Source organism: Mytilus trossulus, chromosome 3 (genome assembly GCF_036588685.1).
Source record: "Mytilus trossulus isolate FHL-02 chromosome 3, PNRI_Mtr1.1.1.hap1, whole genome shotgun sequence".
NCBI lineage: Eukaryota > Metazoa > Mollusca > Bivalvia > Mytilida > Mytilidae > Mytilus > Mytilus trossulus.
In genome coordinates this window covers 26,166,348-26,192,221 of record NC_086375.1, presented here as the reverse complement: position 1 = coordinate 26,192,221, position 25,874 = coordinate 26,166,348, and the positions used below count along the sequence as shown (strand labels likewise).

At 33.5% G+C, this 25,874-nt stretch overlaps 2 protein-coding genes across 3 annotated transcripts in view; one reads left to right on the top strand and one right to left on the bottom strand.

The window, feature by feature from the left end:
* The window catches only part of LOC134711032 (bromodomain adjacent to zinc finger domain protein 1A-like), a 33,409-nt gene extending 29,933 nt beyond the window's left edge, over positions 1-3,476 (bottom strand). The window contains exon 1 of one of the 2 annotated variants that reach the window (XM_063571461.1): positions 2,886-3,476. In XM_063571461.1, the coding sequence (XP_063427531.1) occupies positions 2,886-2,998 (113 nt within the window). In that variant the 5' untranslated portion in view covers positions 2,999-3,476. The remainder of the gene's footprint in view (positions 1-2,885) is intronic. The other variant, XM_063571460.1, reaches the window with a different exon arrangement.
* Positions 3,477-11,213: 7,737 nt separating this feature from the next.
* On the top strand, positions 11,214-23,220 carry LOC134711029 (malate dehydrogenase, cytoplasmic-like). Its single transcript, XM_063571456.1, has 8 exons — positions 11,214-11,388; positions 13,169-13,267; positions 13,830-13,926; positions 14,463-14,638; positions 16,203-16,325; positions 16,772-16,948; positions 17,523-17,636; positions 22,518-23,220. Exons 1-8 carry the CDS (start codon positions 11,386-11,388, stop codon positions 22,728-22,730), a joined length of 1,002 nt encoding a protein of 333 aa, XP_063427526.1. The 5' UTR covers positions 11,214-11,385; the 3' UTR covers positions 22,731-23,220.
* The last annotated feature ends 2,654 nt before the right edge of the window (positions 23,221-25,874 follow it).

Sequence of the window (25,874 nt, the reverse complement as noted above, 5' to 3'; positions counted from 1 at the left end):
TGTTAAAAATTGACAATAAAGGGCAATAACTCCTAAAGGGGTCAACTGACCATTTTGCTCACGTTGACTTATTTGTAAATCTTACTTTGCTGAACATTATTGCTGTTTACAGTTTATCTCTATCTATAATAATATTCAAGATAATAACCAAAAACAGCAAAATTTCCTTAAAATTACCAATTCAGGGGCAGCAACCCAACAATGGAATGTCCGATTCATCTGAAAATTTCAGGGCAAATAGATCGTGACCTGATAAACAGTATCACCGCATGTCAGATTTGCTCTAAATGCTTTGGTTTTTGAGTTATAAGCCAAAAACTGCATTTTACCCCTATGTTCTATTTTTAGCCATAGCGGCCATCTTGTTTGGTTTGCCAGGTCACCAGACACATTTTATAAACTAGATACCCCAATGATGATTGTGGCCAAGTTTGGTTTAATTTGGCCCAGTAGTTTCAGAGGAGAAGATTTTTGTAAATGATAACCAAGATTTACGAAAAATGGTTAAAAATTGACAATAAAGGACAATCACTCCTAAAGGGGTCAACTGACCATTTTGGTCACATTGACTTATTTGTAAATCTTACTTTGCTGAACATTATTGCTGTTTACAGTTTATTTCTATCTATAATAATATTTAAGATAATAACCAAAAACAGCAAAATTTCCTAAAAATTACCAATTCAGGGGCAGCAACCCAACAACGGAATATCTGATTCATCTGAAAATTTCAGGGCAGATAGATCTTCACCTGATAAACAGTTTAACCCCCATGTCAGATTTGCTCTAAATGCTTTGGTTTTTGAGTTATAAGCCAAAAACTGCATTTTACCCCTATGTTCTATTTTTAGCCATGGCGGCCATCTTGGTTGGTTGGCCGGGTCACCGGACACATTTTTTAAACAAGATACCCCAATGATGATTGTGGCCAAGTTTGGTTTAATTTGGCCCAGTAGTTTCAGAGGAGAATATTTTTGTAAAAGTTAACAACGACGACGGACGCCTGACGCAAAGTGATGGGAAAAGCTCACTTGGCCCTTCGGGCCAGGTGAGCTGAAAATAATAATTATTTAAAATTAATTTAAACAAAATAATGAAGCGCCTTTTCTATGGAAGTCTTTAATGTATAAGGCATTTCATGATTTTTATCTATCTTTTATATATAAGTATGAAATATACTTTTGGTATTGTTTGAATATTTTTTTTTCGTGTTTCTTTTTTTTTTTTTATTATAAACAGCATTGTCTGGTTGTATGCTAGCATGTTCCATTGATTCTAGTGCGGTAGATTCGAACCTCGGTATGTCAAACCAATGACTTCAAAATTGGTAGAATAATGTGTCCAATAATCATGATAATAATAGATATATATTAATTTATTCTTATAAAATGTTCTCGTCTTTTAGAAGCTTATAACTTGCTGTTGAACATTAATATATAATATATATATATATATATATATATAGATCAGTATTGTTAAAACTTGTGACACAAGAAGGCCATTTGTTGAGCCAAAATGTTTGTCAACACAATTTAATAACAACATTTTCGTTTAATAACACCTTATATCAGTACCGTTGTGCAAATCTTTAGACTGATATAATTTTTTATCTGCATAGTATCGCCTATTCTAGGCAATCCGGTACATAGTAAATTTGCTGGTTGGTCCTTTTTATAGACTTTTATATATATGTATGTATATATACATAAGAACGTGTGTTGAAGCTTTTCGATATTACAGGTCACAGGAGAATCGGAATGTTTTGGTTGACCAACAGAGATCAACCTAAATATTGAAACTTGTTTTGTAACCGTTACTAGGCTAGCTTATAAAAAAACAACCCGCATTTCTGTTATATTTTTTTGTTTTTGTTGTTAATTATAAATAGCAATGCTGAAATAAGCTTCTACCGTTTCAAGCATCCGAACCCCCCTAAAAAAAAAAAAAGCTCAAAGCAAAAAGTTGCCTCACTTTAGAGGGACATGCGCTACGGCCTTGGATTAGACATCATCTGTGTAAGGAATAATATTATAATTATAGGACTTGTTCTACTGTCTTACACATTTTGGAAAGCTGTGGAGAAATCTACATTTTCAATCATTATTACATGTAAGCCATTTATCTAGTTTCTAGCACCCATACGCTTACAAAAAACAACCAGATGAATAATTAATCAAACGCACCTTTACATCTTAGCCTTGATGTAAATACCATTTTAATACAAAGTACTATGCAAGTACATACATATAGCTATTACTATTAATAGTAAATCCAGATTCCTGATAGTGATCAAGAGGGGGTCAGAGGACTTCAAAAGTTGTATTCTATTGTCGTAAGCAAATATGCTTAGAAACGTCCACGTATGACAATATCATTTCTAAGAAAAACCTTATGCTTTTGTTCTTAAATTTAATACATCTTGTCCATCAATAGATGATATCTTACCGTGCATACAGCAGAGCCGACTACCTGGAAAGGCAGTACTATTTGATGACTTATATGATACAGATTGAGTAACTCACATGAAAATATTCTCAGAATCCTTCACTTATGCTTAGGTACATTAAAAGATTGATTTCCAGGTTAATGTAAGTTTGTATGTAACAAATATATCAGAATAGAATAACCAAATTAATGGATGTACATGTATACACATTCAGTAGTTCATGAGCAGTATTGTAGAAGCTTAGCTAGAGAATAAACACATTTCATAATGATAGAAGTTACATAACAAACAAAATATTTATAGTGGAATATATTTCTGTTATTTTGGGTAAATAAAGATATAGAAAGGATACAAAATGGCCGACAGAAAACTAAATCACATTTTCATACATTAGATTAATAATGTTCACCGAACATCAGGGCTAAGAAAATAAACTTACTCATAATCTTTGAAGATTTCATTCGTCAGCTTACAATGAAATACATCGTCATCAGGCTGAAGGGAACTTGGTACTGGTTGTCTGTGAAATGGCTGTTTTCGTAATAGCGGCATCTCGATCTGTTGAAATTTTTGGAGGGAATCACAAAGAAATGTTTGTTGAAATTGTTAAATAAGACAAAAAATAGCTTTCTTCATGCTGTGACAGAATCTTCATTCGATGTGTCATAAAATATCAGCTAAAATTAACACATGTAAACTTCGAAAACTAATTATTATGCTCAAGACTGCTAGGTCTTCGATCTCCGTCTGACAACGAGGTCATTTGATTGTAGCGTGAAACAGCACAATGTGAACTTCGCGCCGACCGAGAGAGGGGGGAGAAAACGATCGTTTTTCTACCACTTTATCACTTCTTTGATCCGAAAATCTGTTTGACGATGAAAATTAAGTAATTTATTTAACTAATGGTTGCAATAATATGTCTGCAAACATTATATAAAACAAAAAAATAAGGGTAAAACCGTGGTGTCTTCGAAAATTTCGAAGGAAAAAAGTACAATTTGGGCGGAGTCTATAAATGAAACAAACTAACTGATTGGTCACGAATTAAATGGTTGACAAGGTATGTAAATTTCCCATTTGCACACTCTGTCGACCTCTAAGACAAGAAATTTGTTCAAGGGAAGTAACAACAGATCATTTTATATAAAAACTAGAGGCTCAACGCTCACCTGATATCTCTTTTTGTCAATTCCCGTTATTGATCCTTTTTAGCTCACCTGGCCCAAAGGGCCAAGTGAGCTTTTCTCATCGGTTGACGTCCATCGTCCGTCGTCGTTAACTTTTACAAAAATATTCTCCTCTGAAACCACCAGGCCAAACTAAACCAAACTTGGCCACAATCATCATTGGGGTATTTAGTTTTAAAAAAATGTGTGGCGTGACCCGGCCAACCAACCAAGATGGCCGCCATGGCTAAAAATATAACATTGGGGTAAAATGCAGTTTTTGGCTTATAACTCAAAAACCAAAGCATTTAGAGCAAATCTGACGTTGTTAAAATTGTTAATCAGGTCAACATCTATCTGCCATGAAATTTTCAGATGAATTAGACAATCCGTTGTTGGATTGCAGCCCCTGAATTGGTAAATTTAGGGACATTTTGCTGTTTATTGTAATTATCTTAAATATTATTATAGATAGAGGTAAACTGTAAACAGCAATAATGTTCAGCAAAGTAAGATCTACAAATAAGTCAACACGATCAAAATGGTCAATTGACCCCCTAAGGAGCTCTTTATAGTCAATTTTTACCATTTTTCGTAACTCTTAAAAATCTTTTACAAAAATCTTCTTCTCTGAAACTACCGGGCCAAATTAAACCAAACTTGGCCACAATCATCATTGGAGTATCTAGTTTAAAATATGTGTGGCGTGACCCAGCCAACCAACAAGATGGCCGCCATGGCTAAAAATAGAACATTTGGGTAAAATGCAGTTTTTGGCTTATAACTCAAAAACCAAAGCATTTAGAGCAAATCTGACAGTGAGTAAAATTGTTTATCGGGTCCAGATCTATCTTCCATGAAATTTTCCGATGGATCGGACAATCCGCTGTTAGGTTGCTGCCCCTGAATTGGTCATTTTAAGGAAATTTTGTCGTTTTTTGTTATTATCTTGAATATTATTATAGAAAGAAATAAACTGTAAACAGCAACAATGTACAACAAAGTAAGACCTAAAAATAAGTCAACATGACCAAAATGGTCAATTGACCCCCTAAGGAGTTATTTTCCTTTATAGTCAAGGTTTAACAATTTTCATAAAATTTGTAAATTTTAACTAACATTTTCCACTGAAACTACTAGGCCAAGTTCAATATAGATAGAAATAATTGTAAGCAGCAAGAACGTTCAGTAAAGTAAGATGTACAAATACATCACCATCACCAAAACACCATTTTGTCATGAATTCAAATGCGTCCTTTGTATAATATTCACATAGACCAAGGTGAGCGACACAGGCTCTTAAGAACCTCTAGCTTTAATAAATATAATGAGTGACATTCATTTTTAAATGACAAAGGAGAGCTAGGGGGAAAAGCAAAATACGTGTGCGTAATGTGATTAACCTTTAAGTTTTTCAATTTTTTAATTGCATTTACAATATGTAGTTAAACCGCCGATACATCACTTTGAACTTATCCGGCATGCTTTGCTTCGGCAAAATAGAACCAGTCTATGATTGACAAAAGAGTTTTTTTAAGTGTTTATAAAAACAGAATCAAATCGATATAATTAGGAAATGGACTAATTCAACGTATTGATGCATGAAATAATGCAACCGTTATGCTTTAGTTTCAAAGACAAAAACTGTGCCCCCTAAGTTTTATAGTGGGTCTCATTGGGGTCTAAGCGTGACGCGGGATTGCCGATTTTTTGTAAGCGTGGCACGTGACAGTCAAATTATTGTGTCGTGAAAACGGGAAATGAGGTCTAGCGGGACCCGAGAAATGACCCAAAAAAAAGATAATTGCTAACGTACATAGTGTAAGCAGGATACGGGAATCTGACAAAACAGTAAGCGGGATCCGGGCCGGATTGGAACCCCCAATGAGACCCCCGTTATAGTTTTAGCCATGACTACCTTGTTGGTTGGCAGGCAGGTTCATCGGACACATTCTTTAAACTAAATTCCCTCATTCTGATTGTGGTCAAGTTTGGTGAAATTTGCCTCAATTGAATTGTTTCAGGAGGAGACTTACGAAAAATTGTTAAATTTGACTTTAAAGGGCAATAACTCCTTATGGGATTAATTGACCATTTTGGTTATGTTGACTTATTTGTATAAATTACATTGCTGAACATTATTGGATCTATTGCTGCATGTTTACAGTCAGTTATCCCTATTTATAATATAATTTAAGATAATAACCTAAAACTGCAAACTTAACTTAAAATTACCAATTCAGGGGCATCAACACAACAACGGCTTGTCTGATTCGTCTAAATTTCATGACAGATAGATCTTAACCTAATAAATAATTTTATCTCATGTCATATTTGCTCTAAATGCTTATGTTTCAGATATATAAGCCAAAATCTACATTTCACCCCTATGCTCTATTTTTAGCCATGGCGGTCATCCAGGTTGGTTGGCCGAGTCATCGGACACATTTTTAAAACTTTACAGTGGCGGATCCAGGGGGAGTGTTCTTGGTGTTGGACCCGTCTTTTTGAACGATCAGTGCATTTGAATGGGGACATATAGTTGGACCCCCCCCCCCCCCCTTTGTTCTTGTTTGGGAACCCCCTTTTAAAATGGCTGGATCCGCCCATGCATTTTACCCCAATGCTGATTGTGACTATTATAAGTTTGGTTTAATTTGGTCCAGTAGCTGCAGAGTAGAAGATTTTTGTAAAAGTTTACGGACGACGGACGCACGCCAAGTGATAATAAAAGCTCACCTGGCCCATTGGACCAAGTGAGATAAAAAGGGGAGAGGAATATTTTGAGAAAATGCTTGAGGTAAAATAAAGTTTATGAAAGATATCATTCTTTATATAAACTCATCATAGATAGATACCAGGATTGAAATTTGTCTTTTCGCCAGACGCGCGTTTCGTCTACAAAAAACTCGTCGGTGACGCCCAAATCAAACAAATTAAAAAGCCAAAATAATGTACGAAGAAACAATTATGTCAGATATCCAAGTAAGATCGATTTTTCCTGAAGCACCATTTATGTTACAGATCGATCCTAGTGAGATCGATTTCCCTGAAGCATCAGTTGTGTCCGATATTCAGTTGTGGTTAATTTTCACGAAGCTAATTTATGACAGATATTCTATTGTGATCGATTTCTCTGAAAGACCAGTCATGTCAGATATCCTAATTTGGTCGATTTTCCCTGATGCACCACCTATGTCTTATATCCTAGTGAGATCTATTTCCCTAAACCACCAGTTATGTCAAATCACTAAAGCACCATTTACGTCAGGTATCCTATTGCGATCGATTTCTCTTAATCACCAGTTGGTGTCCGATATTCAATTGTAGTCAAATTTCATGAAGCCCAGGTAAGTCAGATTTCCTATATTGAGATCGATTTCACTGAAGCACCATTTAAAATGGGTCGTCAAGTTAAACCATTTTCATAACAGCATGGACAACCGCAATACTTTTGTAGGTAATAATACTGAATCATTAACCTTGAACTTTTTTATAATCGGCTATCGATAACAGGGATTTCACGATCACTCATTCTTACAGAGGCCTTCCAATATGACGATTTAAATAGAATAAAAGAGTAAGGTATATATATGCAGGTGCACGAGAATTAAGGAGAAAACTTTAAGTATTCAACATTTTAACTATGATCAACACACAATGTCCAGTCCTGTGTTAGTTTTTCGTTTGATTTGATTTAGGCGTTTAAAACTATTGGCGCCCCCATAGTTTAAATTTCTATAACACGTACGATATGACAAGTAGGGTAGGTGTTACAGACAAACGGTTACCTAATCTGACCTAATAAATTTATAGACTGAGCGCGCAAAGAAAATACTGAAATTGTGTAATGAATTCACGCTGTTATGAAAATGATTCTACTAGTATGCCAGATATCTTTGTGGGATCGATTGCCCTGAAGAATCAGTTATTCCATACATCCTATTTAGATATATTTCTCTGAGAGAAAAAAACATGTATGTCAGATATACAATCAAGATCGATTGCCCAAAACACCATTTACGTCAGATATTCTAGAGAGATCGATTCCCCTGAGGCGCCAGTATTGTCAAACGTAAAATTGATATCGATTTAACTGAAGCACCGTTTACGTCAGATATCCCTTTGAGATCGATTTCTCTGAAATATTAATTATATAAGATGTCATTGTAAGATATGTCCTTTCAAAGCATCGTTTATGTCAGATTTACGATTGAGATCGATTAACCTGAAGCATCGATCATGTCAGATATCCTAGTGAGATCGACTTCTCTGAAATAATAGATTATATCAGTTATCCTTGTGGGATCATTTATGTCAGATTTCCAAATGAGATCGATTTTTCTTAATCACCAATCATGTCAGATATCCTAGTGAGATCAATTGCAACTACCTTGATGCACCATTTATGTCTTATATCATTGTGAGATATATTTCCCTGAATCACCAGGGCTGCGTTCAATATCATAACTGCTATAGTGCTACGTAGATTTTGACTATTGAACGTGTAGTTATAGACTAGCTGCTACACAGATATTGGTAGCAGCTACGTAGCCACTACGTAGCTGCTACGATATTGAACCCAACCCTGTTGTGTCAAATATAGTATTGAGATCGATTTACATGAAGCACCAATCATGTCAGATATCCTATTCAGCTCGATTTCTCTAAAACACAAATTATATCAGATATCCTTGTGAGATCATTTCCTTCAAGCATCATTTAAGTAAGATTTCCTGTTGAGATCGATCGATTTTACTGAAGCACCAATCATTACAGATATCAAAGTGAGATCGATTACCTTGATGCACCATTTATGTCAGATATCCCAGTGAGATATATTTCCCTGAATCACCAGTAACGTCAAATATAGTATTGAGATCCAATCCCTTTATGCACTAATCATGTTTGATATCCTTTTGAGCTCGATCGTAATATAATGTAATCAGAAATCAATATTTTAATTAGATTGGAGCTCGATTTCTCTGAAACATAGATTATGTCAGTTGTCAGTTAAGTCAGATATCGAACTATTCGTGAGAAGAAAGAAAAAAATGTCAGATATCCTAATGAGATCGTTTCCCTGAAGCACCAGACATATTTCATTATACATATATCTGATCAAGATCGATTGCCCTGAAACATCAGTTATGTCAGATATCATATTGAGATATATTTCCCTGAAGCACCTGTTATATCAGATTTTCTATTGAGATATATTTCCCTGAAGCACTAGTTATGTCAGATATTCCTATCGTGATCGATTTCACCGAAGCTTTATGTCAGAATTCCTAATCGGAACTATTTCTAAGAAGAACCAGATATCCTATTGGGGTCGATTTCTCTGAACTTCAGAAGCACTTTTTATGTCAAATTACCAATTAATCCTTCAATTACGAACATTCAAACTTTGTTCATCTTACAGTGAGAACATGAAAAATTCGACCGGTTTCACATGTGGAGCAGGATTTACTTACCCTTCCGGAGCACCTGAGATCGAATACACATATAGCTGTTTTGGAGGAATTCGTAATGCACAGTGTGTTTGTAGATTGTATATTGTGTAGGGCTCTCTCTGTCTTCAAATATTTGATTTTCCCTCGGACATCTTCCGCCTCTTTCATTAAACCAATTATTGGTCATTGTTAAAAAAAACTTTAAGATACATACACATCATGGTACAAGTGAAAACAAATAATAACTTTTATCATCCAAAACAACCGGTGTATTAGAAACACAAAATAAAATATGAACAATATATGACATTCTGTGGTGTAATGGTGTCGAATCTGAATGTTACTGTAAATACAGAATGAATTTGGAATAGGTCTGTGCCATGGTGGATCATGAATTCAAGTTACACTCCAATGTGTGTTCAAAGTGATAAACAGTGGTGGGTCCAGACAAATTTTATAAGTGGGGGCCCAGTGTCACTGACTGCCTTAGAGGGGACCGTTCCTGTCATGCTTACGAACTTCTGTTAGCTGGAACAAATATACAGGTTCGTTGACAATTGTATTCTAAGTTTTCTTAGATTCTAGAAAATCCGATGAACATGTGTTAATGGAAAATTTCAAAATGCCACATCGTTTTTTTTTTTTTATCTAGATGCCATCTTATTAACTATCGAGTTGACCTCTGACAACCACTGATGACCATAAATTATAAGCGATATAAACATAGATATAAATATAAAATAGATATCGAAATCGTGCCATTGGTTTTTTCTAGGTCTGTTTGATTTCAATTTATAGATTAAAAACAGTACATATTAATCATCGTTTTTACCTTTATATGAATGCTATTTTTGTGGATCGAACAAGTCAATCAAATGATTTACCTTTGTTTCACTTTCAATGTTGACATTCTTTTCCTTGAAATCACTTTACACGCACTATGCATGCGTTATCCATCTCTCGCTAGCTAAATTGTAGTTCACATGAATACCGATTCAGTCAGGTCGAATTAATTATTCACTTGCAAGTGAATAATTCATTATTAATGTTTCTTAGCTTATTTTGACAAAAATTTAACCATACTAGCGATAAAAGCGAAATATCATTTCACTATTTCACTTTAACTAATGATTCAGTGAAAAAAAATATCATAATTTAAAAGTTTTACCCCTTTAACATATGAGATAGTATTTTATAATCGTATGTTGAAATATAGTAAAATCTTCCCAAACCAAGTTAACACATCACAGGTTTTGCAGATTGAAACATGCTTTTTTATAGCATGCGTACCTTTTTGTAGTTTTAGAATAGGCCTACTGAATTATGGTCAAATGAATCGGCAGCAGTGATCAGGAGTCCTTTTGCGCCAATTACTGTTTTTTCAGGGGTATCATTTGCGCCAAATTTTGTTTTCCAAATGTATCAATTGAACCAATATCCGGAACTCGTTTGCGCCAATTTACCTGTACACATATCTATCATAAACTCTTATTTTTGGCTTATAAAGTATCATAATTATGTTCGGAAATTTCACACTGAAGATTAGCATCTGGAGAGAAATGTTTTGAAATGCATTCAGACAGTCAATGTAGAGAGAGAAGAAAACTTATTGCTTTGCTGAATATTTAATACAAAATATGCCAAAAAGAGGAGAAAATATTATAGAAGCTTTTGCTGATTATGTTTCAGCCACATGTGTTGATGACACAGTTCTCTGTGGCGGATCTAGGAATTTTCATAAGTGGGGGCCCACTGACTTACATAAGAGGGGCCCGCTCCAGTCATGCTTCGGTGATTCCCTATATAAGCAACAAACTGTTTTCCAAAAAAGGGGGTCCCGGGCCCCCTGGCCCCCCTAAATCCGCCTCTGGTTATTTGTTCCCACCATCCGTATGGGCTGAAACTCTATCGGAGCAGACTAAGCATTCCACGGGAATTATTATGAACTGTTTTATGCATTTCATTCTTCAGTGTATTCTCTTTTTGGACGCATTTTTGGCGCAAACGATCTCTCCCAATGAATCAAGCACTAAATTATAATATCTGACAAAATCCGTAGCTTAAAAAGAAACTCCTTGGCCAAACTGTTTATTATATTTAAAAAAAAACTTCACTGATCTAATCTTTTTTTGTCAAAGTATTAAAAACTTGAGTCTTCTACATCTAGACGGTTAATCCTGATTAATCCAGAAAACCGCAAATATAACCGGAATGTTGGTTCGAGCATTACAATTTGAGAGACCTTGACCTTTTTAGCCGGTGTGAGGAAGTGTGTGATATTTTACGTTGGTAGAAAACAGGAAAAGAAACAAATATGGTATATATTTTTTAAGGTTTGATAAATGTTAAGCTTTAATGAACTTATAATTGCAATATTTAATGCTTCGTATCAAAATGACAAGTTCTATTTCAAGTATGATTGTAGTCGACACATAGACAATGACAATGTGGAACGACCTTCAAATGAAATGGTTGTCAACCTTCATTTACATATCAATTGTTACCGATACACGTCAGCATCAGCGTCAGTCTCCCGTCGAAGGGGTGTGCTGAAAACCATCTCCATTTATTATTTGACTAAGCATCAGATCATAGCAATAAACTATGGTTACTTTATCAGCTAATAATCCTCCCATTGACTGATTGAGTTGCAATATTTATGGAAACAAAGGCTTATACAATCTCTTCTATGTAATCCGAATAATGTTTCCCTGATTCCTGTTTGCACCATGAGTTATTTACCATAAAGATAGCTGGATGATGTTATTTGCCCATAGATTGGTCAAGACTATGACCAGTTTAGTTTTTGATGTGTATTAACTTGGCACTTTATTGACCACACACCTTATCGCTATTTGTCCGCCATTACTGGATATCACACAGGTTCCCGTAAAATTATGACGTCATAAAACACAATAGGCTTAGTAGTATTCAATAGCTGACACCACAATGAAAAAGTGATTGTTGTATGGGTCAAAAATTCAAGCGGCTGGGTCAGCCAGGATAAGCGATAAGGTGTATTTTGACAAGTAGTTAAATAAAAAAAAAACTGAGCTCTTATCTGCTATTGGAATAGGATAGCCAACAGAAATTATTGTTTTTGGAAGCTTTGAAATATAAAAATCTTGTATATTCTTTGTGTTGCTGTAGAGTATTGCAACAAGGCAAGTTAGGTAAATGTATGCTGGTAGATAAAATTAGGTATTTTGTTAGATTTTTTTGTACAGAAACAAGGGAATATAATTAAGGAATAACAGTACTGTAGTTGAAGAGTTGCCACCTTCAACTGTAGATTTGATTGTCGCAAATGCAGTTTTACTGGGGACGCGTAGAGGAGACAGTAAAACGGAGATTTGCGACCGTCAAATCAAAATTGTCGGTGGCAACTCTTCAACTACAGTACTGTTATTCCGATTCTAATGCATTTCAAAAAGAAATAATACGATAAAACTTGAAAAAATGTCTAAATTTGACATATAAAAAAAAATCTGTGAATCTTCATGAATGATTTTAGCACAAAAGCGTCATGGATAAACGTGACGTCATACGAATGAAAACTTACAAACTGGAGGTTATTACGTTACCTGTACGCTTCAAAATCGGATAAAATAACATTAAAACGGGGAAACGGAGGTAGGTGTTGTTTTATTTTCGATTATATAGTAGTAATCGAACATTTGTTGATTCGATCATTTCAAAATGGTTGTTCCTCCTTAGTTACCCCTGGTCAACGGTGGATTTGACCGCAACTTTCAGCCAATGAAAAAGAATGTAACATACAAATTGCATTAGAATAAGGCCTTATAGGACATCAATGGACCAAAGATAAATCTTGATGGATTTACTATTTCTAGATGCACAGATGACTTTTCACAATAAATAATTAAAAAAAGGCTCAATGTCTAAATAAAATGGAAATGGGTAATGTGTTAAAGAGACAACAACCCAACCATAGAGCAGACAACAGCCAAAGGCCACCAATGGCCACCTTAAGTTTAGATGATAAGTAATTTATGTCCTGGAAAATTTATTTTTGTTGATAGCGTTAATAGAAACAAATGTATGTCTTGTATCATTGTATGTATATTTTATTATAGGCTGAACCATTGAGAGTACTTGTAACAGGTGCTGCTGGTCAAATTGCTTATTCTTTATTGTACTCTGTGGCTAAAGGAGATGTCTTTGGACCTAACCAGGTAAATATATACTTATTCACTTAATATTAACAGTTGCATTACAGAAATAATTATAACCGAGTTAAACAAATTGATAAAAAATTGCTTTATCAATGAAAATGTTGTTGGAACATCAATGATCCACTATTTATATATATAAAAAAAGATGTGATATGATTGCCAATGAGACATCTCTCCACAAGAGGCCAACTGACACAGAAATAAACAACTACAAATGTATAGGTCACCATATGACATTCAACAATGAGCAAAGTCCATACCACATAATCAGATATATTTATGACAATGTAAAACAATTCAAACAATAAAACTTACAGCCTAATGTATGTACAAAAAATGACTAGATCTTTTAAATAACATTTGTTTTTCAAAAGTATTAATCCTGCTTTCTGAGTCAATACAAAGTTTTTTTAAAGCTCTTGTTTTATAACAATTTGGTTAATAATTATAGCATCACATCTTTCTGTGGAATGAATCTATTAAACATGTCAAAATGAATTCATAACTGGTTTCTATGATACATGAAGTTTGTCCTGTTATAATTTTTTATTCTTTTTTTCAGCCAATCATCCTTGTCCTTCTGGATATTCAACCAATGTTGGGTGTTTTGGAAGGAGTTGTCATGGAGATGATGGATTGTGCTCTTCCATTACTGAGAGGTAAAAATAGTTATGGTGGAAATTTAAAAATTCCTTTCACTTTGTTTTTTTATTATTTTTTAAGAGACAATGGAGGGGGAGGGAATAAAGAATCACAGCACAAAACTTTGCATTGACATGAATGAACATCATACCAGTCTGAATCAAAAACTTTCTGAACTACTAGTTTATGAACAATATATTGATATTTTTTTTATGAATCTTAAAAGTTTTGCAAATTCTTACTTGTCTCATTAAGTCACAGACTAATGTTAGACTACAAGAGATTTTGTGGAGATATTACACCATATCCCTTCTTACTTAATATAACACTTTAGTACTTATCATGCTTATTTTTTTATGAAAATTTAAAGCCATTATGTGTATTGCCTCTGAGATATTACACCATATCCCTTCTTACTTAATATAACACTTTAGTACTTATCATGCTTATTTTTTTATGAAAATTTATCACATAATTTTAGAAATGTGAAATAGAATGTTTTAGAACATGTAGATTTCCATTTTGTCAGGTTTATATGATATCTATTTTGTAGAGGTAATTCCATCTGTAAATGAAATGGAGGCTTTTAAAGATGTTGATGTAGCAATGTTAGTAGGAGCCATGCCCAGAAGAGAAGGAATGGAAAGAAAAGATTTATTAGCTGCTAATGTTAAGATATTTAAATCCATGGGAGTTGCAATTGATTCACAGGCCAAGAAAAATATCAAGGTATAGTAAAAGTACAGACATGAAACAACAATCATATGATACAGAACACTCACAAGACAAAATTTGCAAGGCTCTATATAATATGTTAAGCTCAAAATATCAGTCTAACAGATCTGGGTTCTTTTGTTTAATTCTGATCAATGTGTCCGAAGGCTGCGACAGAACTTTTTTTTCCATTAGAAGCAAATGAAATATAGTTAACTTCTTCATTGATGTTTATAGAGGCCAGTATATAGTGATTAGGATTTCTTTTTGTCCGATCATATGATCATATATCTTCCTTCATTTGTAATTTATTCTGTTCCTAATTTGCTGGACACAATTTTGTAACTTTGACAGAATCTTAATCCCTGATCACATAATGTAGATTTGCACAACATGAATAATTTTCAGATCTATAGGGCATTCTTATTACTTTTAATTTTATTATACCCACTTAGCATTTATTTTTCTGTTAATTTGTAACAAAGAGTTGGTATACATTGCACAACATTGAATACAACTTCTGGTAACCAAGTTGGCAGATAATACCTCAAAAATAGTTCATTCTAATTTGTATTTATACTGTTAATAGATATAGGAAGATGTGGTGTGAGTGCCAATGAGACAACTCTCCATCCAAATAACAATTTAAAAATTAAACCATTATAGGTTAAAGTACGGCCTTCAACACGGAGCCTTGGCTCACACCGAACAACAAGCTATAAAGGGCCCCAAAATTACTAGTGTAAAACCATTCAAACGGGAAAACCAACGGTCTAATCTATATAGACAAAACGAGAAACGAGAAACACGTATATATTACATAAACAAACGACAACTACTGTACATCAGATTCCTGACTTAGGACAGGTGCAAACATTTGCAGCGGGATTAAACGTTTTAATGGGCCCAAACCTTCTCCCTTTTTCTGAAACAATAGCATAACATCACAACATATAAAAAAATACGATAAAATATCAATTAGCAGACTTAACTCAATCAAAAAACGTATGATTACACAAAGAACGAATAAATTTGATCTGCGATATCTGAATACAAATGCACAGTTAATTAAATATTAGAGACAAACAGTATGACCAAAAGGCTATCAAACAAATTCAAACACACTGAGAAATATTTAACCAATCAATGTTTTATATCCCACCTACAATTGTAGAGGGCATTATGTTTTTTGGTCTTTGCGTCTGTCCATCCATTGGTGAATTTGTTTGTTCATCCGTCTATCCTGCTTCAGGTTAATGTTTTTGGTCAAGGTAGTTTTTGATGAAGTTGAAGTCCAATCAACTTGAAACTTAGTACACATATTCTCTATGATATGATCTTTCCCATTTTAATGCCAAATTAGAGTTTTGATCCCAATTTCATGGTCGACTGAACATAGAAAATGATTGTGCAAGTGGGGCATCCATGTACTATGGACACATTCTTGTTAGAAACTAAATATATGTTATTTTGGAAAATTTTATAGGCTATGACAAAGACCATGTCTGCATTCATTCAGTACTACGAATGATTTATATCAAGACTTTTTATTGACATTCACCTTTTCTTTGTTTTTTAGGTAGTAGTTGTTGGAAATCCAGCCAATACCAACGCATATATTTGCAAGAAATATGCTCCATCCATAAACCCAGCAAATTTTACAGCATTGACAAGACTTGATCAAAACAGGGCACAAGCACAGGTATGTGATGTAGTTTTAATAACAGCTGTTCAATTGATTGGATCAAATAATAACAATTAAAGATTATTATTTTTTAAGTAAATGCCTATCAGATCAAAATTATGCACAAAAACAAGAATGTAACTATTTACCCATTATCAAACTTTAGCAAAATATTGTCCTAGCACAAGTATGCTACAATTCAGAAAAAAAGCAAACTAAAAAAACGTTGTACAAGCCCAGTTATGATGCTTTTGCACTTACCAGCCTGGTAAACACAATTTCATAGCTATTTGCAGGAAACAATGGAATAAAGTACAGGTCACAGAATTTGACAAACACAGCATTAATAACCATGTCCTACATGCATACTGACATAGCATTAAAAACCATGTCCTACATACAGGCATTTGCCTTTTACTTATTTCATCTAAGTCTGATATAAATATACTGAATATGTTTAATAGATTGCTGCCAAACTAGGTGTAAGTAACAGTTCTGTAAAGAATTGTGTGATTTGGGGAAATCACTCATCTACTCAATATCCAGATGTCAATCAAGCTGTCGTAGACTTAAACGGAAAATCCATGCCAGTACGTGAAGCTGTAAAAGATGACAATTGGTTAAACAATGATTTCATCAAGGTATGTTATCACCAAATATGGAAATAACTACTTTATTATTTAAGGTGGTACCTAACACCTTGACTAAAATTAATTTTGCTCGTTTAATTTTCATAAAATTTGCACAAAACATTTACTTTGACCCTTTGACTAAAATGTAAAAATTTTAAGAAACTTGAACCAGACACATTATCTGAAAAAATTGTTTGGACAAAAACTTGAAAAAGCAGTTTGACTAACACCGATTTTGATCATCATGATCATTGAGAATCTTAATATATCTTAAACGTAATTAAAACGTTAGCTGATTTTACAGAGTTATCTCCCTGTAGTGATGGGTATTACCTTCAATACCACATGAAAACTGAGAGTACTACATATTTTATATGTGGCTTCAGCAATTTCATTGAATTATGTTAAATGGCATTTTTGTGAAGTTCTACTTTAAATTTTTGTTTAAGCCAGGTTGAATGTAGATTTCATACAAATAATCTGTTGAATGGCTGATGTTTTTTTTTGTGTTATATTCTCCATCCTACATATCCTATGCATGCAGATTTCACATATTTTCATATCATATTTTCCACCTTTTCAGACTGTCCAGCAAAGAGGTGCAGCTGTAATTAAGGCTAGGAAATTATCTAGTGCCATGTCAGCAGCCAAAGCTATTGTAGATCATGTTAGAGACTGGTGGAATGGAGTACCAGACGTAAGTCAGCTTGCCTGAGTGAATTTTATTTAAATTATAAGTACCAATAATCAGTTGGTGTCAATGCATTCTTTCTACAATAAACAGACTTTTTAGCTCACCTGGCCTAAAAGGCCATGTGAGCTTTTCTCATCACTTGGCGTCCTTCGTCTTTGTCTGTCGTATTTAACAATTTTTCAAACATCTTCTCCTCTGAAACTACTGAATGGATTTGAATGAAACTTAGCATGATTGTTCCTTAGTATATCCTGTACAAAATGTGCGCTTCGATTTTTGATCCGTCAAAAAACATGGCCGCCGTTTCTTAAAATAGAACATAGGGGTCAAATGCAGTTTTTGGCTTATATCTCAAAAACGAAAGCATTTAGATCAAATCTGACATTGGGTAAAAATGTTCATTAGGTCAAGATCTATCAGCCCTGAAATTTTCAGATGAATCAAACAAACCATTGTTGGGTTGCTGCCACTTAATTGGTAATTTTAAGGAAATTTTGCTGTTTTTGGTCATTATCTTGAAAATTATTATAGATAAAGATAAACTGTAAACAGCAAAAATGATCAGCAAAGTAAGATCTACAAATAAGTTAATATGACCAAAATTGTCAATTGACCCCTTAAGGGGTTATTGTCCTTTAATGACAATTTTTCACAATTTGTTCATCATATTTGCTAACTTTAAAAAATCTTCTCCTCTGAAACTACTGAATGGATTTGGTTAAAACTTAGCATGATTGTTCCTTAGATTATCCTGCACAAAGTGTGTGCTTTGATTTACAGTACGCCCAAGGAGTTTGTAATCCCAAACTCCATACTCCGATATTTTTCCTGGTGTAACACCAGGAAACTCCGACATCCCTCCCAAAATTGTCGGAGAAATTTGGGAGTATTCCCTCCGACTTCCGCGTAAATCCGCTACCTTTTGTTTATTGTATTAGCGACATCTCTCCCAGTCTGGTGTGACGCGGTGTGACACCAGGTAATTAATTGCCCTAATCCGTCTGATCTATGCCGGCACGCGACAGTCAAGGTGAGATTTCTAATGTAATTAAACAATTGTATTTCCTGTCTATTGATTATCAGGTTATATCTGATTGCTTGAAACAAATGAAAGATTAAAATAAAAAGCAAAACGTTGTTGTTAATTCTTTCAATTACACTGTACATTTTAAACAAGTTTTTAAACAACTATATTTAATTTTGACTTCCGTTTTTTTATCAGTAAATAAATATTTAATTTACTAAAAGAGATATAATTGTGCAACAATAAACGGAGACTAACGCTGAATAAATGAGGGCAGTTTAAAGAAAAATTACACGTCTCAAAGTTTTTTATACTACAAGTAAAAAAGAAAATATTATTAACTATATGTTATGCTAATAATTCTACGCCATTTCCATTTTACGATTACAAAATAAAAGTTTTAAAATCCAAAACGTTGTTGTTAATGGTTTCAATTGTATTAAAGTTTTATAAAAAAAATCTATACTTGATTATGACCTCGTTTTTTATTTATCGGTAATTGTGTAACTTACGAAAAGAGACATACTGGCGTGAAAATAAACGGAAACTAACGCTGAAGGTATAAAATGTGTGCAGTGAGAAAATTACGTGTCTTAAAACTTGTATATGCAAGTAAATAAGAAAATACTATTCACCATGCGTTATGCTTAATAAGTCTACGGCATTTTCTCTTCACGATTAGCATTACTTTAGGATATATATAATACATTTCGGCTACAACAGGAATACTTCTATAGCTGCATCAACTCGTCGTTGCATAATATTCATTTACGCACAATGAATGTAAACTTTTGTGTTGTATTTAGAACAGTGATCTTAAAATATTTTTAAAACAATTAATTGCCGTGGGAAGACGACACGCATCTCAGTGATCAACAGTGCGTGGTTGAACTTGAACTTGACTTCGCTCACAATATTGAATGCTAAAAATAGTGACATCAATTTTGTCCACGAGATTTTTATTTGGCGGGAAATAGTATCATGTAACAGTAAACTCAGGTGACCTTTCTGGATAACCGTGGGAAAATTCATTGAAGGTTTAAACTTGCTTTGTAATGATTGACATTTGTGTGCGTTAAGATTGAGGCTCTAGAAGGTCCTTTTACAATTGATTAACCGGATTCTAAATCTTATTCCTTTTCTGAATAAACGAACATCAGCCTTTTATTTATACGTTTCTCAGTCAACAGAGGACATAAACCTGGACATTATTTATACTTCCATAGTCAACACTATACATTAATGGTAGATGAAAACAGGATGCATGTCGTTCAGTTCCTGATGGGCGTTGGTAGAGATCCTCTGTAAAAATGTGTCGATCGTAAAAATCCGATCCACATTTTTTTTACATAGTTCTTTCTTGTACGATATAATTTCATTTTAATATTCTATAGTATAATTTGTTGAAATACTTCTTTTTATATTTCGCCGAGGACTTTTAACAAGCAGTAAAATACGGATTGCGCCAATCCAATTTTATTTAAATAATAAAAGATCAATAACAGATCATAACAGATAAAAAACACATGATTTTATTTCTTCATATAATTAAATAAGGTTGTGATTATTGTGTTGTGTCTGGGCGGGGAATTATCTCAGTATTTATGAATATAGGGCTGCCACATTGCATACAAAACTATTAGTCACTTTACAGTTTCTTTTTTAAATTCAAATATTTCAAGTCGGTAATCTACCGAGGTAGTGAAACATAATATTTTACATTTCAAAATAAATTGAAAGTAACAGAGTTCACTTGTTGGTCCGATAAATTAACTCTAGGGTTTGATTTAGATTGGACAAATAACCGTAAAAACATCATTTTGTTTTAAGCCAGTTGATATTAATTATATAATATTGAACTATTAATGAACCGGATATTGCTCACTGAGTAGGTCATTAAAGGTTCTAATTGTGGTAAAATCATCTTTGTTGAAACTTTGTTGAAAAAAAATAAATTATGAACTGATCGGACTATAATGAAAATACTAAATACTAAGTATTAAAGTGTTTTATTCGTATTTTTATACGTTTTTACGTTTTATTTCATATGACAATGACATGGGCATATACATACAAGAATAATTATCTTATTTTAAATAAAAATATCACACTTTTATCTGACAATAAATGGACATTTAAATAACGTATTTTAAAGCACACAGGTGCAATCAAGATCGATTAAATGTACAAAGGTAATAAATCTGGCTAATCCGATTATGTTGTCACGCGTCATTAATTTTCAGTTCATCTGATGGGCAATAAACCAATTAACAGCCACGCGGTGTTGGGAGAGAATCTTTGGAGGAAATTGGGAGTAGAATCCGTGATTCGCGGTGTCACACCGCTACACTCGGAAATCGGTGATAAAAGTTCGCGATAACAAACTCTCTGGGCGTACTGTATGATCCGTCAAAAAACATGGCCGCCGTTACTTAAAATAGAACATAGGGGTCAAATGCAGTTTTTGGCTTATATCTCAAAAACGAAAGCATTTAGAGCAAATCTGACATGTGGTAAAAATGTTCATTAGGTCAATATCTATCAGCCCTGAAATTTTCAGATGAATCAAACAACCAATTGTTGGGTTGCTGCCACTTAATTGGTAATTTTAAGGAAATTTTGCAGTTTTTGGTCATTATCTTGAATATTATTATAGATAAAGATAAACTGTAAACAGCAAAAATGATCAGCAAAGTAAGATCTACAAATAAGTTAATATGACAAAAATTGTCAATTGACCCCTTAAGGGGTTATTGTCCTTTAATGACAATTTTTCACAATTTGTTCATCATATTTGCTAACTTTAAAAAATCTTCTCCTCTAAAACTACTCAACTAAATTCAATCAAACTTCAACTGAATGATCAGTAGGGTGTATAAAATAAAGTTTGTGCTTTATTTTCTATTTCGTCAAAAAACATGGCTGTCATGGCTAAAAATAGATCACAGGGTAAAATGTAGTTTTTGGCTTATATCTCAAAAACTCCAGCATTTAGAGCAAATAAGACAATATGTTAAAGTATTTATTAGCTCAAGGTCTACCTGTCCTGTAATTTTCAGACGAATTGGGTAACTGGTTTTTCAGGTATAATGCCCCTGAATTGATGATTTTAAAGAAATTTTGTAGTTTTTGGTTATTATCTTGAATACTATTATAGATACAGATCAACTGAACATTTAATTAAATTGAAAAGCCAAAATAATCATTGATGAGAGATTTAACCAAAAAAATTAAGGTGAGCGATTCAGGCTCTTGAGAGCCTCTTGTTACTTTGTCTAAGCATAATTCTTTGACTGTTATTTTTTTATAATAATCAATGAGTGCTAAGCCTTCCCTGATCAGCTTTTCATTGGTCAAAATAACATAAAAAATGTCAAATTTGGTCAAATATTACTACTGCATCTCACAAGATGCCCATAAAAAATAGACTTCAGACAAACTCCTTACTTATGCAGTAGGGCAGCCAAATATTGTCAACCGCTGCAAATGTCTGGTAAACAAAAACGTTTCCCAATCTTTCAGTTTGACTGATTATTGCTTGGTCATGAAAATTATTTTACTTTTTCCAACCAAATTTCCAACGGTATTTTAATAAAGATTTTTATGGTAGTCTTGTTAAATAAATCTTTGTTTTTTAATCTACAATCTAAAGTTAAAATTAAGTTATTCATTCGTTTGCTTTATTTTCTGCTATGCATTGCATTGCAGTGATGAGAAGTAAACAATAGAATATTGACATTGTTACTGTACAGATATTTTGTATTTGTTTTATTAACAGTATTCAACTTGTTTAAATCACTTATTAGATCATTTTGGACAAAATGCTGACATGAATGTTCATTCTACAATTTTCTTTACAGGGTACATATGTTTCAATGGCAGTCCCTTCAGATGGATCATATAATATTGAAGAGGGTCTAATCTACAGCTTTCCTGTTCGTACAAAACCAGATCATACCTATGAGATTGTCAAAGGATTGACCATTAATGACTTCTCCAGAGAAAAGATGGATGCTACAGAGAAAGAGCTATCGGAAGAAAAAAATATGGCCCTCAGCGTTTGTGAATCTTGACCAGCTTCTAAATTATAGTTGTCTCCCTTAGAACAATCATGTTTTCTGTGGCTGCTCGTATCGTAATCATGTATTATTTTTTCTGTCAGAACTGCAAATTCAAGAACTTCAAAAATCCAAAACTACAACTAAGTGACTATTTTAAAATATTTAAACTGGAATAATCTATTTTTATTATTGACTTTTATTTAACCGAGTCTACATATTTAATATTAGGCGAGACAAATGTTTTTTCTCCACATACATTGTATTTTTAGTGCTATTGACTTTTTACATATTAGAGTGTGTTGTACACATTCGGCCTGCTTTCGTATGACAACTATTATATGAAATAAAGGGTATAACAGTTTGATGTGGATTGAGGTTTTTTGGTGGATTGACAATTGATGGCTGCACAATATATATGACTTGCAATATGATTGATTAGTATTGATTAATGGGCCGTCCATTTACAATGTATCACAAAATCTCAATAAATAATTAACTAGTATATTAGTAGAACTTTTATTCCACAGTTGTTGGTAATGATTATATATATGAACAAAAGGATACATTGGATATATGACATTGAGAAATCACACTGTGACAAACAAACAACTGAATCTTTCAGACTGGATCCATCACTACCAGTAATGGTACGACAAAAATGTTTTCCATGGAAATAAGAATTGCATAAACTTGCTTTTGAAAAAGATAACTATCCACCAAAGTTCAAATGAAGCAATCATAGGCAACTGAACTGCCTTCAACAATTAGAAAAAACATACTGTATAGTGTGTTATAAAAGGATCTAACATGAAAAATACATAACAATTGAATTCAATTTACTCCTTTGCCCCAATCTCACCTGAAGTTATGATGGCGACAACCATTCTTTCATTGCCTGTATGACCCCCCTTACCTTTTTAGAACTGCCCCAGCTAAACTGTCTTGACAGTTGGAACTTCAATTATGCAATTAATGGTCCATAAACATCAGGTGCTTGTTTATGAAAATATGGCAACTTGAATGGCCTTTTTAAAATTCAAAATCTGAAAAACATGAAAAGAAGTCGATATCAGGATTCAGGAGGGTTTGGAGTCTTCTGACGGCCCCAGCAAGACAACTATATTTGGTATATGAAATCATTGCTATTTGTAGACCAGATTATTGCAAGGAATAAATGTTTGTCAAAAAGGGTTCTTAACTTTACCTCATTTCATGGTTCAGTTGCACGTTTCCCACAACAAGGTGCATCTGTCTAATTTTCATGTTTGATGGGTCAATGTTTAAGTTTTTTCATAATTGGTCCATTTAACATAGGTCTTTTTTGGCTAATTGTAATATGTACTTATGTCTGACAGGTTTTATCTGGCAGTGACAATATTTTCATTCTCTCCTAGTGAATTGTTATAAGACCTTGCTGAATGTGCTCATTTATACGCTAAAGTTCATGAATTTCTCAACAACCCTTTCAACATAAAGCTCAATTTTAATCTGTAATGCAGAATGACATTTCATAGAGTGACTATGTGTCTGTATTTGTTTCTGAATTAATTTAATCCGAGGAAATTCAGGAATATGACAGTTGTGGTCCATTCAGTTTGATGTGTTTTGGCATTTAATTTGCCAATTGATCAGGAACTTAACGATTGAATTTTCCTCAGAGTTCAGTATTTTTTTGAATTTACTTTTTATGCCCCACCTACGATAGTAGAGGGGCATTATGTTTTCTGGTCTGTGGCTCCGTTCGTTTATCCTTCCTTCTGTGGGTCCATCTGTCCGTCCGTCCGTCCGTTCAGGTTAAAGTTTTTGGTCAAGGTAGTTTTTGATGAAGCTGAAGTCCAATCAACTTGAAACTTAGTACATATGGAACTATAGTATAATCTTTCTTATTTTAATGCCAAATCAGATTATTACCCGATTTCACGGTCCATGGAACATGGAAAAGGATAGTGCGAGTGGGGCATCTGTGTACTTTGGACACATTCTTGTTTCTAAGTTGTATTGTCATTTAAAGGAGTAGGGGCAATAAGGTCCTTATTTGGCCCAAAAATTACTGCAAATTTAAAAGTTTTCATACATATGCTTAAATAACTGAAAACTTGACTAAGGTATAAAGTACTAAGAAAAACAAAACAAATTTGACATTCAACAAGTTACCATGGCAACAAATCACGACTTAATTTGCATATTATGTTAAATTTCGTGATTTTCCTTGTTTTTTCATTAAATTTTAAGTATATTTTAGATTTAAAAAGTATGTGCGCACCCAAGAAACAACTTTATATTTGGTGAGATTATGCCAATAGTTAACATAAAGCTTCTGTTAAGTTATTTTGTTGTTTCTTGGCTGCGCGGGATGTTTCCACAACGGAAATAAAGATAGAAAACTGCAAAAATTCTGTATTTTTTCATCGTTTTTGTGAAAGCAGTACATATAATGACGTAATTGTGACGTCATCAGATGAAAATCTTCATGTTTTTCATTTAAATTTCTTGACTTGATGCATTTTTAAAACATTATGTGCCAATTTGAAATGGTTATCAAACATTTTATTTTCTTGGGCCAAAACTAGGCCTTAATGCCCCTACTCCTTTGAAAGTGCACTTTTTTGTGACTTTCAAATTGTTGAAGTTTGATATTATCGTATATAGATTGAAGCATCACTTGGCCACTGTCATTCCTTCTTTTTCAAAATATTATTAATTCTGAATAACCACTGATCTGATATAATACAAACTTTTTGTACATATTCATTTTTAACCTTTTTGGATTCGAGTGTCACTGATGAGTCTTTTTTAGACGAAACAAGTGTCTGGCATATATACAAAATTTAGTCCTGATATCTAGGATGATTTTATTTCCTAGGTGTGAACTGTCTACTTAAGGCAAGTCATTTGTACGGCAACTTGAAAAATTCTGGCAGTCCCTTGTGGAGAGTTGTCTCATTGGCAATCATACCTCTTCTTCTATTTATATGAATTACTTTGAGGTCTTTAAGTTATAGGTTGCCTCAATCATTAATGTCAGTTGCATTGCTATACATAGAAATAAGAAGATGAGGTATGAGTGCCAATGAGACAACTTGCCATCCAAGTCCCAACTTGTAAAAGTAAACCTTTATTCAATAAACATTAATTTTTACCTTAAAAATAACAGCA

Excerpts from the sequence above, each read along its gene's own strand:
- LOC134711029 (XM_063571456.1), top strand. Across the intron at positions 13,268-13,829 it reads ATGTCTTTGGACCTAACCAG|CCAATCATCCTTGTCCTTCT; the intron begins GTAAATATATAC and ends TCTTTTTTTCAG. Across the intron at positions 16,326-16,771 it reads AAAACAGGGCACAAGCACAG|ATTGCTGCCAAACTAGGTGT; the intron begins GTATGTGATGTA and ends TATGTTTAATAG.